Raw genomic sequence first — 16,227 nt, 5'->3', positions numbered from 1 at the left:
ACAGGCAGGCGGGCGGGGACATCCCTCAGCGCCTCACCGCGGCGGGGAAAAACAACAGTCCGAGGTTGGTGGGCGGAGCAGAAAGGGCAAGGGCCGTTTTCCTCTTGTTTCATTGGGCGGCTTGGGCGCCCGTCTTCTGCCCAAGTGGCGCTGATTGGCGAGAGCGGCCTTGCCGCGAGCTGCTGGCTTCGGGCGAGTCGCCGAGCGGCGGCGGCGGTTGTGAGGCGAAAGATGTCGGGCCGGGAGGCCCTCGACGCCAAGAAACTGGTCCGCTCTCCCAGCGGGCTCCGGATGGTGCCCGAGAGCCGCTCCGCGGGGAGCCCCTTCGGGCTGGAGGAGCCGCCGTGGGTGCCCGATAAGGAGGTAACGGAGGCAGCGCAAGGCGGGGAAGGCGAGGCTCCAGCCGCTCCCCATAGCGATTCCCCTCAGAAATCCCGGCTGAGGAACCTCGGGGGAAGGGGAGACACCGTCCCCCCAAAAACCCCTATCCCTAAACTGGGGTTGTCTCTCCCTCGCCTCGCCCGCCTCAGGGTCTCTCTTTCCCCGCCTGGGCTGGAGAAGGAGGACCCTGCCCTGACAGCCCCCCGGATGGGCCCTTCACGGAATGTCCTGCATTTATATATCATTTATTTGTTTGGTTTATATCCAAAGACCCCTTTGTATCCAGAGACCCCAGGGCGGTGCACAACATTAAGAACATAATTTACGGGGCATAATAATAAAGCATAATATAGAACATCGCAATAGCACAGTATCCCTGCGTTCCTGAGGGGTTGGACAAGCTGACCCTTACGGTCCCTTCCAATAATAAAATATGATCATGGTAGCTTCCCTCCAAGTAGAAAGCCAGCGCCTTGCGCCAAGGTGTGTGCTGCAGCTGGGATGGGGAGCCCTTTCCTGTGTGTGTGTGTGTGTGTGTGTGTGTGCGCGCACTCTCTCTCTCTCTCTCTCTCTCTCTCTCACACACACACACACACACACACACACATGCATATATATATACATACACACACACACACACACACACACACACTTTTCAGCATAGAATTTCTCTCTCTCTCTTTCTATATATATATCGAGAAAAATTCCATGCTTAAAAGCATAGGAAAGATTATGACCTCCGCTTTCGAAGCATCTGGGCAGGCTTGTCTGGACAAGAATGTTTTTAGGAGGCGCCGAAAGGAGTGGCAAGGAGGTGCTTGGGAGGTTTGCTGAACTCCAGCTCCCATGAACCCCAGCCAGGGATGGGTGGAGTTGGGCATCCAGCAATGTCTGGAGGGTCATCTGTTCTTCATTCCTCCGCTTGAAATTGATGTGCTAGCTTTTTTTGTTTTGTTTTCAGAGAGGATTTTTGTTGTGTGTGTTAGTGCGGCAGATGGTGGAGAGCATTCAGAAGCTGTATATCCCACCTGTAATCTGAACTCTTTTCTGGTGGTAACCTAACCTGTTCTTTTCGGCCACCTCATTCTGCTAATGTGGCTGCTTCCTCACCAAGCACCACCTCTGAAATTACACGCGCTCGAGTTAAGGATCAGCTGCAGTTTGTGCTAGGTGTGGGAGCTGATGAGAAGCCAGCGCAGGAATCTAAAGGAGAGGTTAAGTAGCGGGTTATTTTGGCTGTGGAGTTGCTGAGACAGGTGAGAAGCTGGAAGAGGTGTGGTAACAGAAGGTCAGAGAGAAAACAGTTGCTATAAGTCAAGATGGGGGATGAGTGGAGCTTCAACCACTTTTCAGCAAAAAGGTAGGAGTGGTCATAATTTATTGACTCATGAGCGAGTCAAGACCTGAGGAAGACTGAAGATAGAAGCTGTGGAGTCTCAGAAGTAGGTAGAAGTGGCAGAATAGCAGACAAGTCTTCTGAGGCAGCTGTTGCATCAGGGAACTGCAAGGCATGGGGGGATCAAGAGACAGAGCAACAGGAAGGTTGGGTATGTGTAAAGCAGTCAAAGAGGGAATACTCAACAGGTAATAAATAATGTAATAAATAATTGAGACTCCAGTACTTTGGCCACCTCATGAGAAGAGAAGACTCCCTGGAAAAGACCCTGATGTTGGGAAAGATGGAGGGCACTAGGAGAAGGGGACGACAGAGGATGAGATGGTTAGACAGTGTTCTCGAAGCGACTGGCATGAGTTTGGCCAAACTGCGGGAGGCAGTGAAAGATAGGTGTGCGTGGCGTGCTCTGGTCCATGGGGTCACAAAGAGTCGGACACGACTGAACGACTGAACAACAACAATAAATAATGTTGCTGAAGGAGTCAGTTCAAATGCAGGGCTCAGAGGAGGGTATTGAGGTGAAGCGATGAGACATGGCTGAATCTTAGAGAATGCTCTTCCACTTTCAGTAGCAATGTCAGGTATGCATGAGCTTAAATGGCTTTTTGAACCTTGAGGCCCTTTGCACCTGCTTAGCAGAAAAGTGACTTTTATCATGCTTACAAAGGAATCAGGTTCCCCAGGACCTTCATGTTTATATGAGACAAAAGGATGTGTGAAATGAATTTCTTGGTAATCACAGTTTCTCAGTGTATTTTATCAATAATAGCAGTATCCATTGAGGGGTCTCTTAGAAAGAAAAGTCACAGGTAAACTTCATGATGGTTTGCATATTCCCTGTTGTGCTTTGTGTAGTTGAATCTACCATATAGACTATACTGCATATACAGCTCTAAAGCAGGGGTGGGGAACATGAGCCTTAAGATGTTGTTGAACTCCCAAGTCCCATCAGCCCTAGCCAGCATGGCCAGTTGTTAGGGATTATGGGAGTTGTGGTTTGACAAAATATGGAGGGTCCCAGGGCCCCCTTCCTAGTTGTACTATGAAATCTGCTTGAAAAGTCATGGGCAGATGAGGTTATTCTTTAAATACCTTTCAGTAATGCCAGTTCTAACTTGTGTGTGTTTTTCTACAGACAAGGGACTAGGACACAATAGAAGTAAATGCATATAAATGGGTTGATGAAGTACTCAATGCATTCGTTAAGTTTTGGGCACATGTCTTCTCATACTTTCCATTACTATCTTCTAGTGTCCCAGATGCATGCAGTGCAATGCAAAGTTTGACTTCATAACCAGAAAGGTAAGAAGATGAGCACAAAATATACACCCAAGTAGGAAATTTGGTTCTGAGGCAAATTTGGCATGGTCACTGGCCATGATCCAGAATTAGCCATATGAACGTGACAGCTGGGCTGATTTTTTTGGGGGGGGAGGAAAAGTTTTCCCCTGAGCACTTTACTTATAATAGCTAGTGACAAAAGCCACTCTTTAATTTTATGTTATGATTTGTCCACCTTGAGCTGCTGCATTGTGAATTGCATTGAAGCTCCTTCCTATGTGTGTATTTCAGTCACAGCAATTGTCAGTTGCCATAGTTTAGCAAAACTTGAGTGAGCTGCAGTGAGCTTTGAACTTGTTCACTTCTCCCACTCCCAGAAAAAAAAATCCTCTTTCGTGACCAGGAGAAGTTTGGAATTATCCCACTTCTCCTTAACCTTCTAGACAAACTGTGGTCAGCACTATAGTTTCAGTTAAACTATAATGACTGTTAGCCACTGTCAGTTGAGACAAAGGGTTGTATTCAACTATCATCTACTCAGAATGCAGCCACTGAAATTAATGGCCATGACTAACTTTGGTCCATTTATTACAATGGGTCTCCTGAGGAAAGTTGTTGACTACAACAAACAAACAAAACAGAAACTTATGAATGCCACCTCTCAGTTGTGTAGGGAAAGGAAAGGGGGAGGGGGGAGCATGAGCCAGAAGTATGTTGCAATGTCTTGATGTCTTATTCAACTATGGCTTAGCATGACACACAAATGTGCCCTTTATCTTACTACACATTAACTAGTAAATATTGCCACAAGGCTGCCATCTCTTGCTATTTTTAAATCTTGGAGTGGGCAACTTTGACACATCTTTAATCTATATTCAGCTTTTCCCCCAGACTTGCAATACATAATTATTCACTTGAAGTCATCCTGGGAACCAGTGACCACACACTTATAGTGTTATATAGGATGTTCAGAGACTAAGATATGGAACGCACTGTAGCATATTACATTTTGACAATAGCTTGCAGGTTTCTGCTCTTCCCCTGCAGTGAAGTTGAGTGCTTAAACAGGAATTTCACAGTGTTGACACTTCAAGCATGTTGAATGTTGCATGCTTTATCAGAAAAGGGAGAACATTTTAATGTTCTTGATAACTACAGTTTCAAAGAGGTAGACTTGAGCATTAGTAGAAGAGGGGAAGCAGTTATTGTGGTGCATTATAAATCTGAAAAGGCAGAGTTTCCTGATTCACCTAGATCAAAATACACTTTTCCATAGTTTTCATTTTGACAATCATTCTGGCACTCTTTAACTAGGCATCTCAAGGTTATCCCCTCCATCCCCCAAACACTGCATACTATATTTATCTCTCATCTGCGTTTCAGTCATATGCTAGAGCCATCAGTTTTAACACAAAGCTCCGACTTTGCTGATACAGTTTTTCCTTTGTTTCTCCTTGCCCTCCCCCCAGCACCACTGCAGGAGATGCGGAAAGTGCTTTTGTGACAAATGCTGCAGCAAGAAAGTGCCTCTTCCTCGTATGTGCTTTGTTGATCCCGTGCGCCAGTGCGCCGAATGTGCTCTCATTTCTCAAAAAGAAGCAGAGTTCTATGACAAGCAGCTCAAAGTGCTTATGAATGGTAAGTACTAAGCATGGGCTGTCCATAGGCCAGATTTTTGCTTTTTTGCTGGGCATGGGAAATTAGAGTTGACTTTGGAGTTCTGTATTTAATCTAGCATTATAAATGACAGTATGATTTGCTGTTTGATTCTATAGAATTTGTACTTAACTATCTAAAAGGCAGTATTTAAAGGTCTATTTTTGAAATAAAAGGCAGTATTTAAAGGTCTATTTTTGAGAGTGTTTAATAAACTATGACTTCATAGCTACCTGTATTGAGGCAGGTTTAGAACAAGATCTTTCAAGGTCATTATCTTAATTATAAATTCTAGGCATATTAAGTGCATATTTTCCTTTTTCCACTCCCTGTTTCCTGGATATCTAGGGGCTACATTCTTTGTAACTCCAGGGACATCAGAAAAGTCAGAGATGATGGTTTGTCGACTTTCCAACAACCAGAGGTGAGAAGTGTGCTTCATTGGCTACCAGGACTTGCTCAACAATTAGTCTTATTCTTCATAGTGCTGTTGCATTAGCTGCAATTCTAGATCCTTATTGCTGCCCAAGAATTGATTTTGCCAGTCTCTGTTCCAGCTGTTATAACAACCTGTAGTTTGGGCTGTTGAAACTTGCAGAACACTTCAGTTTGATTTGATACTGAGTAGCAGTAAATCTGTGATCTCTGAATCCACCCAAATAACAGCTGCCTCTGGGCAACTAATGTAGGCATTTAAATTGTTTTCAAAGTAATGCATCACATAACAGAAGGCATCAGTAAAAACTGATAATGAACCAGTATGGCACTGATACATAAGTTTCGGTGTAAAGTTTTGAATATACAAAAGTAACCTTGGAGTGAGGTGAGAGGGAAATTCCATCTGGTAATTCAACCTGATTAATTGATATCTACAAGCTATTTTCATTACAAAAAATCTAAGCAGTTTCACAATCTCCCACATATCTACAGCATCCATTCTTTCTTTTAGTATATTTGGCTGCATCTTTCTGGTGACTCCCATGCATCATTCTTGCTGTAGATTCTGGGTGCAGTACCATCTCCTAATACTCTAATGCAGTGGTTCCCAGTTACCTAAGTACTATGGCCCCCCTGTTTGCAAAAGCCAAGTCATGGATCTCCTACTTGTGGAAATTTTGATAACTCTGGTAGTTTTTGTTATGCAAATGGTGCTACGAATCCCCTGGGTGGGTTACAGTTGTGAACCACTGCTTTAATGGATTATGGATCATTCACTATTTTTACTCTTATGCAGGAACTAGAGGAGCAAACATTTCAGAAATGACCATTAACCAAACTTTTATAGCTCATGGACATTCCCACTGTTGTTGGCCTTACCTGAAAGTAATTTCTACTGGAGGACAATCTACCGGATGGGTAGATACTGCCATCTATCACCCATAGGATTGTAGAGTTGAGGAAGTAGATTACCTTGCATTGTGCAGACTCCAGGCCAGAAGTTGCTTTGGTAGGTCAAAGACGCACAGAAAAATGCAGGAGGAACACAGAGCAATGCAAATATCCATGTAAAACCAAATCAACAATTTGCCTGTCCTGTGCTTCTTGAATTGCCCATCAGAGACAATGTAGTAGTGCGGTCAGGAAACCAACCTTAGACAGCTACCCTACCCACACAACCAGAGTGGGGTCTGGTGGTAATCCTTGATGGTAAAGAGGGACTCCAGCCTGAATTTTTTATAATGGACCACAATAGGTTTAGGATTTTCAAAATGGCCCTCCAAGACATGTCTTGTTTGGGCACTGTGAATGCAGTAGAATGCTGAGAATTACTCTGCAGAATTCACTGCCTCAATAGTCTTAAATTCATAGAATATGAAGAATCACCACCTGCACTATCTACCATTTCAAGAGGGACCTGGACACGAGATGGAAGGAATCTGGTGGAAGAGACAGTGAAATTCACTGCTCTTTTATATAAACAAATTTCCTGCCCATAGTCTTCTGCTTGCATGCTGATTTACTAAACTAGAACTGTTCTCAGTGACATCTAGTTCATATATTTGGGGGTGTTTGTGTTGTGGCAGTATTTAAATGAAGGAGCATTCAGTCATGAGTCCCCTACTTGCAGACTGAAGTAGTGCAGGATAACCACCGTAGTAACTTCTTCGTATCTGAAGAAGTGTGCATGCACACAAAAGCTTATACCAAGAACAAACTTAGTTGGTCTCTAAGGTGCTACTGGACAACTTTTTTATTATTTCACCTTAGCAACAGTTGTACCTAAATCTAATGATCATTTCCATGCTTTCCCAATTTAAAAAAATCAAGGGATCTATATTAGTAAAATGTGTTTCTTACCAGTGTGACTCTTGGTATTGCGAGCCCTGCAGATTGACATACGGTGGTGTTCTCCTCTTTTGTGTGTAGATACCTATTTCTGGATGGAGACAGTCATTATGAAATTGAAATTGCACAGATTTCCACAGTCCAGATACTTACTGAGGGATTTACTCCTGGAGGTAAATCTTGTATAGAATTAACTGATGTTTAACCAGCAGCTGGTAGTGTTTTGGCCTACCCTGAAGGCAGGGATGTTGCTCTGTAACCTTGATTCAGGAAGCCTACCCCACTGTTTTTTGTACACTCGGAACTCAGTCTTTTTACCATTGTCCAATTCAGTAGAATTCTGTGTTAACTTGTGCAGACAAAAAACAGTTGCGTGTTTATTCCAAATCAGTATGTGAATTTTGGCCCCATCCCTATAGTCCACTGCTTTTTAACTTCCTTTATTGTCTTAGGGTTGCCAGGTCATAATGCTCCATTGACAGTGGAAGCCACAAGTAGCAGAATCCCCCTATCCAGGTCTGTATTCCAGACCTAGTAGCCCTGTTTACTGTTGGCTCCCTCCATTGCTTTGTTCTTGTTAATAGTGCATGTCTCAGTTGTACTTTCTCTTTTCTTAATTTATTTTTATTTATTAAATTTGTATACTGCCCTTATCTCAGGATGTTTCACAACATAAAAATATAAGATAAAAACAAGAACAAGAACAACAAAACCACAAACCATCTCCTCTCACCCCCTCCCACAAACATATTTAAAAGGCCTGGTTGAAGAGGAGTGTTTTCACTGGTACCTAAAGGGTGGCGTGGATTTGCTGATCAGAAGGTTGACGGTTCGAATCCCCGCAACGGGGTGAGCTCCCGTTATTCGGTCCCAGCTCCTGCCCACCTAGCACTTTGAAAGCATGTCAAAGTGCAAGTAGATAAATAGGAAGGTAAACGGCATTTCCATGTGCTGCTCTGGTTCACCAGAAGCGGCTTAGTCATGCTGGCCACATGACCCAGAAGCTGTCTGCGGACAAACGCTGGCTCCCTCGGCCAGTAAAGCGAAATGAGTGCTGCAACCCCAGAGTCGTCCGCGACTGGACTTAACGGTCAGGGGTTCCTTTACCTTTTTAAAGGGGTATTATGAAGGTGCCAGCCAAACCTCCCTGTGGGGAGCGTTCCACAAATGGGGAGCTACTGTGGAAAAGCCCTGTTTTTGTGTTGCCACCCTCCTGACCTCTCATGGGGGAAGGCACACAAAGAAGGGCCTCAGATGATGATTGCAGAGAGCTGGTAGGTTCATATGGAGAGAGGTAGTCCTTTCTCATTAGCTAGATGTCTCCATTCCCCATTTTTTTCTCCCTTTGCTTTTCAAGCTACTGCCTACTTTGTCCCACTTTCTTTTGCCATCCTTCCCTTTACAAACCTTCCTAGAATTCCTCATTTTCTCTACCCTCAATACACTACAGTGAGGTTTCTGCATAGCTCATTCTTGCTTTTAGTTCTCTAGCCTATTTCTCTGTTTAACCTTCTAAATGGGTTAACCCTTGCCTAGTTCTAGATGCTTCATTGCCTGGAAAAGAACTGACTTCTTTTCAGAAGACACTTACTGTAGTGTTGTGAGGAGGTAGTAAATGGAGATCATAATCCTGAAGCAGCTAGTGCAAAAAGTATGAGGTATAACTGACTGGCAATGATTAACACAATGGCAGGCAGTTATAGCATCACAGAGAGCATGTTGACTTTAGGGCATTTGTTTGCAGTCTTTGACAGGCTGCTAGCAACTTAGTTTACATGTAATCTGGAAAAAAGTTTCTAGCCCTCATGACTGCAGATTAATATAATACCAACAGATGCTGAAGGATTAGAGGTGATGATTTTTTCTTCAACCTTTGTGAATTGCCTGCACATCAAGATATGTTCAACGGTTAGCTTTTGGTTTTTCCCGTTTGTGGGTAATGAGCGTACAGTATTCAAATTCATTCATTGTTTGCCAGGTGTAGTATCTGATATCTGTCATGCTAGATAAGTTCACTAAAGTTATTGTCCTATAAATGTTTTAGTACCCTGCCTGTTTATACATACATGAATTTTAGAATCATCCCTTTTCCTTGCAATTGCTTAATGAAAAACAAGAGCAGAGCATATTTAAAAAAACGCAGCCACAGTTGTATCATTTTGTTTCATTGCTGAATCTGATTCTTAGATTCTTACTGTTCAAAGACAAGACATAACCAGTTTTTTGCCAAAACCGACAGCTGCTTTCAAGACTGTGCAGGGTCTTGGAAGTGAACATCGTAACCTCCTCTCTCTCTCTCTCTCTCTCTCTCTCTCTCTCTCTCTCTCTCTCCCCCCCCCCCGTGTGATGGTGTGGATAATTTCTGAGCATTAGTAAAGCCTTCTTGTTTTTATTTGCCAAATATATAAAAGCACCCTTACATAGCTCTCATAGAAACTCCACATAAAAAGAGCTTATTTTAATCAATGGCAGTTTCTTCAGCAAATTCAAATAACCAATTAGGATTCATTTCAAAGCTTCCTGTTATTTGGCCCCAGACGAAGAAAAATGCAAGTCCACATTTTAAAAAGCACAGACAGTCTGATGATTTTAAATCTTACTTTATTATGTCTTCCTCTGTGTTTTTTAAAAAGAGATATAAACAGTGGAGTACTTTGCAAAATGCAAAGCAGGCAATTTGTTGTGAAATTGATGGTTTAAGATTATTCAGTAAACAATGCACTGAGCATGCCCAGTGGGTTTTTAAAAAGAATATGCTGCAAATTTGGAACTCTGAGTCACCATTTGGATGCCTAGAAACAGCTTCCAGTTGCCAATAGCAACTGGGTAACTTGCTAAAAAGCAGTGCTGACAATGTTAATGAAAAATATGTGGGTCATAATGCACCTAAATTTCATGGTGCTGCTGTTCATGAAATATTTCTGTTTTGGTAGGTCTTGAGCTAATGTAGTGACTAAATGTTGGTAACAAAAATGAATGCTTTATGATAAGCTTTAAATTGGAGATGATATAGCCTGCTTAGCATGAAGGAAGAGGCAGGGAGAGAGAGAGGGGGGGGGTTGGACCTGTTCCCTTCTGGCTATTGCCCAATTCCCTGCCAGTATGCCCCCAGCAAATTACTCCTTGGGGAATATTGCTCTAAACAGGTTGTCCACTGCTGCTCTAAACAATGGGCTGCTCACCACTGTCTCCATCTATTAGATGTGTGTGATGAGATGGCTGTGTTAGGGCAAACTCTAAAAAATGTTGCTAGCACAGAGGCATGTCAAATTCATTTGGGACCTGGCTGAACTTTTACATTCTTGTAGTTTTAGTCACAGAAAAAGAAACAGGAGGTGTGGGACAAAGGAGCAAAAGTATATTAAGATTTAGGACTAGAGATTCAAGCAGTATTTTTCTCAGTAACATTGATTGTAGTTATCCACACCTCTGGCCTGTATGTTTCTTCCAAATGCTTTAATCCAACTGCAATCAAATCATTTAATACTTTGGCTGTATATGAAATCTTCCTTTTAAAACTGAACACTTTCTTACTCATTTTTCTTGATTGATCTTTCTCCTCACTGCTTGCCTGCCTCCTTGATGTAGAAAAAGACATTCATACTTACACCAGCCTCTTGGAAAATGAACACATTATGGAAGGTCAGCACTGGAGCTCAGTTTCTTCTAAGCATGCTTTTTGTAGCTCCCGTTCAATGCATGTTTTCTACTGCAGGCTTTAGGGCAAATGTACTTGGGTAGAGTGGGGGATTAGTGCTAGATTTAAAATCCATCTATTGTCTGATGTTCTGGAGAAGGTTAAGCCCCATTTTTATAGCCATCTTGCACCTGTTATTTTTTTTAAAAAAAAAACTGTCTGGCTCGGCTATCAGCCAACCTGTTCATATTCTCTTCCTCCTTTGACAGCCAGGTTTGGACTGAGAGATATTCCATCAAAGAAATGAAAGGTAGAGGAGGAGTGGGAACAGCCATGACTTGAGCATGATGGAATAGGGTACAAACAAAGGGTACTGCCTCTGTAATCTCACTGGAATGGACCACAGAGGCTGTACTGTGTATATCAGTACACACTGGACCTCCCAGATTACTAGGAATAGGTGCCTTTTGCAGGGTTTTCTTCCAGTGCTGTGTACCAGATTATTCATGTCCATTGGAGAGATTTGTTTTTCCTGTTGTTGTTGTTTTAAAAGGGGCCTTGATACCTCTCTGAAAGGAGATTTTAGAGTTGTGTAATTAGAAGTGAGATGGAAAGAAGCAGGAATACTGGGGAAAGCTTTCATGCAACATGCCAGGCCTGGATAAATGTCACCAGTCCTGCAAAGGACACATGCATTGCAACTGTAAGCCTTGTAGATAGTTTCAACAATTGCCTTCTGTTGGATGTGGGGGGAGGAGGAGGAGGAGAGCGATGTGGTGGGCTACTTAGCTAAGCCTCCATTATGGCTGCCCTCTTGCATATGGCTGCCACTGCCCATGTGAGAAGTAGCAAATGGAGTGGATATTCTAGGCCAGCCTTCCCCAACATGGTGCCTTCCAGATGTTGCTGGACTACAGCTTCCATCATCCCTGATCATTCGCCATGCTGGGTGAGACTAATGGGAGTTAGAGTCCAGAAAAATCTGGAGGGCACCAGGTTGAGGAAGGCTGGTTTAAGAGGCATCACTTTTAATGCAGTGAATCAGTATAGTTGTGTGTGTTTTTACGCAGGGGTATGTAGAAGCTGATTGCATGTACCCACCCTAGTAAGTGTCTAATAAGTTTTTAAATGCTGCAGTTTCCTATTATTTGAAAAATAGTGTTGAAACCAGCAGAGCTTCCTGGCTATTCAGAAAGCACAGTAAGCAGTGAACTCTGATCCATGGATGATTGTGTCTTCTCCAAATGTAAACTAAACTCCTGTTCCACAAACCACTGTTTGTGCTCAGCCAAACCTTGTGGATTTGTGGAGATTGTTGCAGGTCCACATGTCTGCCCTCCTAGTTTTTCTCATGAGTCATGCTGCCTTTCTGGAAGAGTTCCTGCATTTCCCCCATGGTGCCTAAATTGATTGGGGATTCCATTTTAACATATTTTACTTGGGTGGTAAAGAAAACTAAAAACTCCACTACAATGATCTTATATGCTGTACAGTATAAATATTTCAAAGCTTTTTTGAACTTTTTTTGGGGGGTGGGGTAATTCAGTAAAGCACACTTAAAATGATTCAAACTTAGTTTTTTTAAGAACTTATTTTTATTGGAATACTTAAAATATTTAAAGACATCTTGATTCAGTAGCATGCACTTGGCATACTATGGGTATACTGTCTGCTCCTGGAAGGAATCTATCAACAGAATGGTAGAGGGAGGCAATTTTTGGCAGTTCTCTCCCATCTCCTAAATAGGCTTTGATGGGTTTGAACAACATTGGATACTAGTTGTTGTTTAAATTTTAAGTGAAAAAAGTTGCAAGGTATATTCATCTTAGCATGATCAATCTGTGCATTGGCTCTGTAGCTATTTCTTGGGTATAGCCATCTGAAAAAAAGTTAATTAGAATTAAAAAACTTGTCCTTGACTGGTATTGTATGATGCTGCTAATTTTGTTATGAAACACAGCATTTTTGGAAACTGGAAAGTTTTCCACGGAAAAATACAGCAACTGATAACTTTCCATAATGGGAAAAGTTTCCATGCCACATCATTGCTCATTGCAGAGTTAATCAGGCAGTGACAAGACCATCTGCTCCCTGCTCCCTGTTCCCATCCCTCTCTTTGGTCTTTTCTTGTTCAATGTGACTTATGTAACCTGCTGCTGAGTTTGCTCGCTTGCTGTTGAATCAGGTCAAACTGTCTCTGCCTTTTGCAACAATATTAAACAAGTCAAGACCTCAGCACTGTGCATGTCCGCCCCCCCCCCGAAACTGAATAAATTAATGCAATCAAAATTCAAAGAAGCATTACATCATCATCATCATCATTCTATTTTATTCTGCCCTATACCCACACTGGGACAGGACCTTTGCTTTGTGAAAATTCTTCTGGTAAAAAGCAAGCCATGGAATGAGACTGTGGATGGAAGAATTCACCAGCTTCAGCTGAATCCTGATTTAAGCCCCAGGCTTGCAAACAAACAAACAAATCAGATCTCAGGATTCCAAATATGTACATTAATACATTTGATCAATTTGTATAATACTTATTGCAGAATTGACAGAGTGGGAGCGAAGAGGGTGGTAATGCCAGTGTTTTATAATCCAGAGCCTTCTCACAGCCACACACCCACATCCACACACCCCGATTCCTTTTTTTCCAAGTAGCACTGCCTTTGGAATACAAAATATAGAGCAGACTAGGCCCAGTCTGTTATGTGCAACGTCAGCTCTGCATTTTAGTGCTATTTGCAGAAGGTATGCAAATTTGCAGGACGAAAGATGGTGTGAATCTGGAATTTCATTTCTGAACTGTCTCGTTTGATTGTTTCAAGTCCAATCCTCTGAAGCCAGAGATTTTGGGGAAAGCATTCAGTGGCCTATGGATGGGACTGTTTCACTCCGTGACCATCTCCATCCACTCTTACAAAGCTCCAGTCCTTCTAATATAGCAGGAGTCAGCCCTTCTTCCTTCTCGTCACCTTTGGCAAATAACATTCCACTGAATACTGACACCTAGTATGCAAATACAGCACTCTGGTTGGTGCTGTGGGGTTAGGATGGCTGTTGTTTGCCTAACACAGTTTAGTGCAAAACTCTTACAGACTCACCAAACATACATTCCCAAAACTAATGTTCTGTATAGTGTGTACACAGGGTATTGGAAATACACAATTCCTCTCTGTTCAGCATTAAGCATGTTAACAAGAGCCCACATAACTGTGTGTGTGACTCAGAGCTAGGAGATCAGCATACCTGCTCTGCCACAGGCTTTTCTGCTTGTGGTCTTGACCATGTCACTACTCAGCCTGGCTACCTTACCAAGGGTTTTAGACAAAAGTTGTATGGGTTGTAGCACCCCTGCGTTACAGCAGAGTGGAGTCACTCCACTCTGTTTGAACTAGAAAAATGATTAAACCCTCTTTTCAGTGGTTACTTTTTTCCCTTAGGAGGCAATACTCGCGCTACAGGTATGCTCCTTGAGTACAAGGTACCAGGGTTGGAGGAACTGAGGCAGTTTAGATTTACTGCTGGTGAAGACTTCAATTCCAACAAAAAGCTCTCGGCTACTTGGCTAGCAGCCATGCATAAGGTAACTAGTTGAACTGCTGGATCATTGTCTTTCTGTGTCATGAACAGGGAACTTTTTTGGCTCCATGTGGTCCAAATATCAGGGAGTGGGGCAATCAACCTGTCACATGGCGGCATTGTTGCATGATGGCTCACCTGTCAAAATCCCTTGCTTGGAGTAATGTTAAAATAATTGTGGGGGGAGACATTTCAGAGAGCAGTTTTCCAAACTTCTCTGAAACTCCTCCCACCCTTTTAACATCACTCCAGCTTCAAAGAGCAAAGGGCTTTTAACCTTGGCCCATCAACTGATGAGCAGAGATTTAGACCCTGCTGCCTTGGCTGCACAATCCTGTTCACTGCATGAAACATGGTGTGTAGCCAATGTAGGATTAAACCTGTCCTCCTGCCCATCAAAGATTCCCCACCCCTTGCTGTATGTGGTTAGCTATAGAGGAATCAACACAGAACAGTAGGAAACTGGTTCATGTGCTTGAAAGCAAAAGGTGAATGGTGGTTCAAGGTGCAGTGTGTATGTGTTTTTGTTAAAAGGAATGTAATAGTGAAATAACTTCCAACCATTTCTTAGGAGAAATATTCTAGAACTGCTCATTGTTCCTTTGCCCAAATGTGAAATCTGTTACAACATACCTTTATTTCTGATTGTCTTGACCTTTGCACTTTCTAATGCATTGATAAATACTCAATTCAGCCTATGTTGATGTTCCAGAAAGACATGAGCATTTAGTTAAAGCTGAGTAGTACTGCTTTGCTATCAGCATTTCTCCTTTTTCCCCTTTCATTGCAGGCAGCAAAACTTCTTTATGAATCTCGGGACCAATAACTGCTTCTCCAACTTGAGGGAAAAGATCAGCTCTAAGAATAAGCTTCTTACTACTTGCTAGTTGAAACACGGTAATAAGTATTTGGTAATAGGGATCCCCCACCTGCCCTTTCCTATCCCAGACGTGGTTCATCATGTGAGCACTGGCCAATTACAATGTGAGTATTTGACCTATAAGTATTCACTTTAGTGTGCAATATGTAAACAGATTATTAATGCTTTAAATATAGCCTTGCATCTATGACTTTATATTTTGTTAAATCTTGTCTGCCCTTAATATGTAAAATGAAGTGTGACCTGCACTACTGCTAAGTATATAGCACAACTTTTTTGTAGTACAAATTATGTATACAGTGTAATTCATTTTTAAACAAGGAAACAAACTTTATTTGATGCTCCAGAGAATAATAGCTTTTCAGGTGTGTAGATCTCAGGTTCTTTTTCTCCTCATATCCAAATGATCTATGGAAATTTGCCTTAGATGTCATTTTATAGAAGCTACTCTTTCTTGTGGGGGATTTGTATCATGAGATAAACTTTTTCTTTTTTGTAAAATACAATTTACCAAATACCACAATTTGTCCTGTGTAATCTTTTGGACTGAAGCTTCTAGCAAGACCGATTTTTGAGGTTTTATATTCATGCTTTTTGTGGTAATTCTAGCATTGGCTAATAAAGCCTGATTAAACACTATAAGCTTGTCTGTGGTAGTATTGCTGCTGACTATTGCACAACAAGGTTTCATGCCAGACTCAAACTGGTTACTGTGTAGATATGAAAGCAGAGGCAGGTACATTCAGATAGGTGCAATAAATGGGTCAGGGGGCTTCGTTACAAATTATGTTCTTTAACAAATGTTTTTGGGAAAGAAACACCTACAAACACAACTATACCTTAGCAGTAGTTTTATTGTGCACACTGGATTAGCAGTGTATCATAGGCTTTTAACTCACATTCATTTAGCAAATATTCTTTTACAATACCCTTCCACTTCTCATCACCACAATATATACAATTAATGCTAAACAGTGGTAAAAGCGAGTTACAGCACTGCATCAATGGATATATAAATTATGCACACCGTGTACATGAATAAAGCCAAATGGCCTACAGTTTACAGGGAGGAAATTATAAAACACGCATGGCTACAACATAATGGGAAGTTCAAAATAGACTTCTGTA

At 42.1% G+C, this 16,227-nt stretch overlaps 1 protein-coding gene across 2 annotated transcripts; it reads left to right on the top strand.

The window, feature by feature from the left end:
• The first annotated feature begins 161 nt into the window (after window positions 1–161).
• On the top strand, window positions 162–15,746 carry ZFYVE21 (zinc finger FYVE-type containing 21). 2 transcript variants are annotated; one of them, XM_033138879.1, is made up of 8 exons: window positions 162–363; window positions 3,029–3,079; window positions 4,528–4,696; window positions 5,063–5,138; window positions 7,082–7,173; window positions 10,589–10,642; window positions 14,081–14,223; window positions 15,010–15,746. In XM_033138879.1, the coding sequence occupies exons 1-8, from the start codon at window positions 232–234 to the stop codon at window positions 15,043–15,045; spliced, it is 753 nt and encodes a 250-aa protein (XP_032994770.1). In that variant the 5' UTR covers window positions 162–231; the 3' UTR covers window positions 15,046–15,746. The 2 variants fall into 2 exon arrangements, with proteins under 2 accessions (XP_032994770.1, XP_032994778.1); XM_033138887.1 differs by lacking the exon at window positions 10,589–10,642 and having other exon boundaries at window positions 163–363.
• The last annotated feature ends 481 nt before the right edge of the window (window positions 15,747–16,227 follow it).

The sequence above is a fragment of the Lacerta agilis genome, chromosome 1 (assembly GCF_009819535.1).
Source record: "Lacerta agilis isolate rLacAgi1 chromosome 1, rLacAgi1.pri, whole genome shotgun sequence".
NCBI classification, from domain to species: Eukaryota; Metazoa; Chordata; class Lepidosauria; order Squamata; family Lacertidae; genus Lacerta; species Lacerta agilis.
The sequence above is the reverse complement of the archived record's forward strand: the minus strand, read 5'-3'. Positions and strand labels throughout refer to the sequence as shown.

What these genes read in the sequence shown, in the direction of transcription:
- ZFYVE21 (XM_033138879.1), top strand. Translation starts at nt 232, where the DNA reads ATGTCGGGCCGGGAGGCCCTCGACGCCAAGAAACTGGTCCGCTCTCCC. An exon ending in GCTCAAAGTGCTTATGAATG is followed by an intron (nt 4,697 to 5,062) that starts GTAAGTACTAAG and finishes CTGGATATCTAG; the next exon opens with GGGCTACATTCTTTGTAACT. An exon ending in CGACTTTCCAACAACCAGAG is followed by an intron (nt 5,139 to 7,081) that starts GTGAGAAGTGTG and finishes TTTTGTGTGTAG; the next exon opens with ATACCTATTTCTGGATGGAG.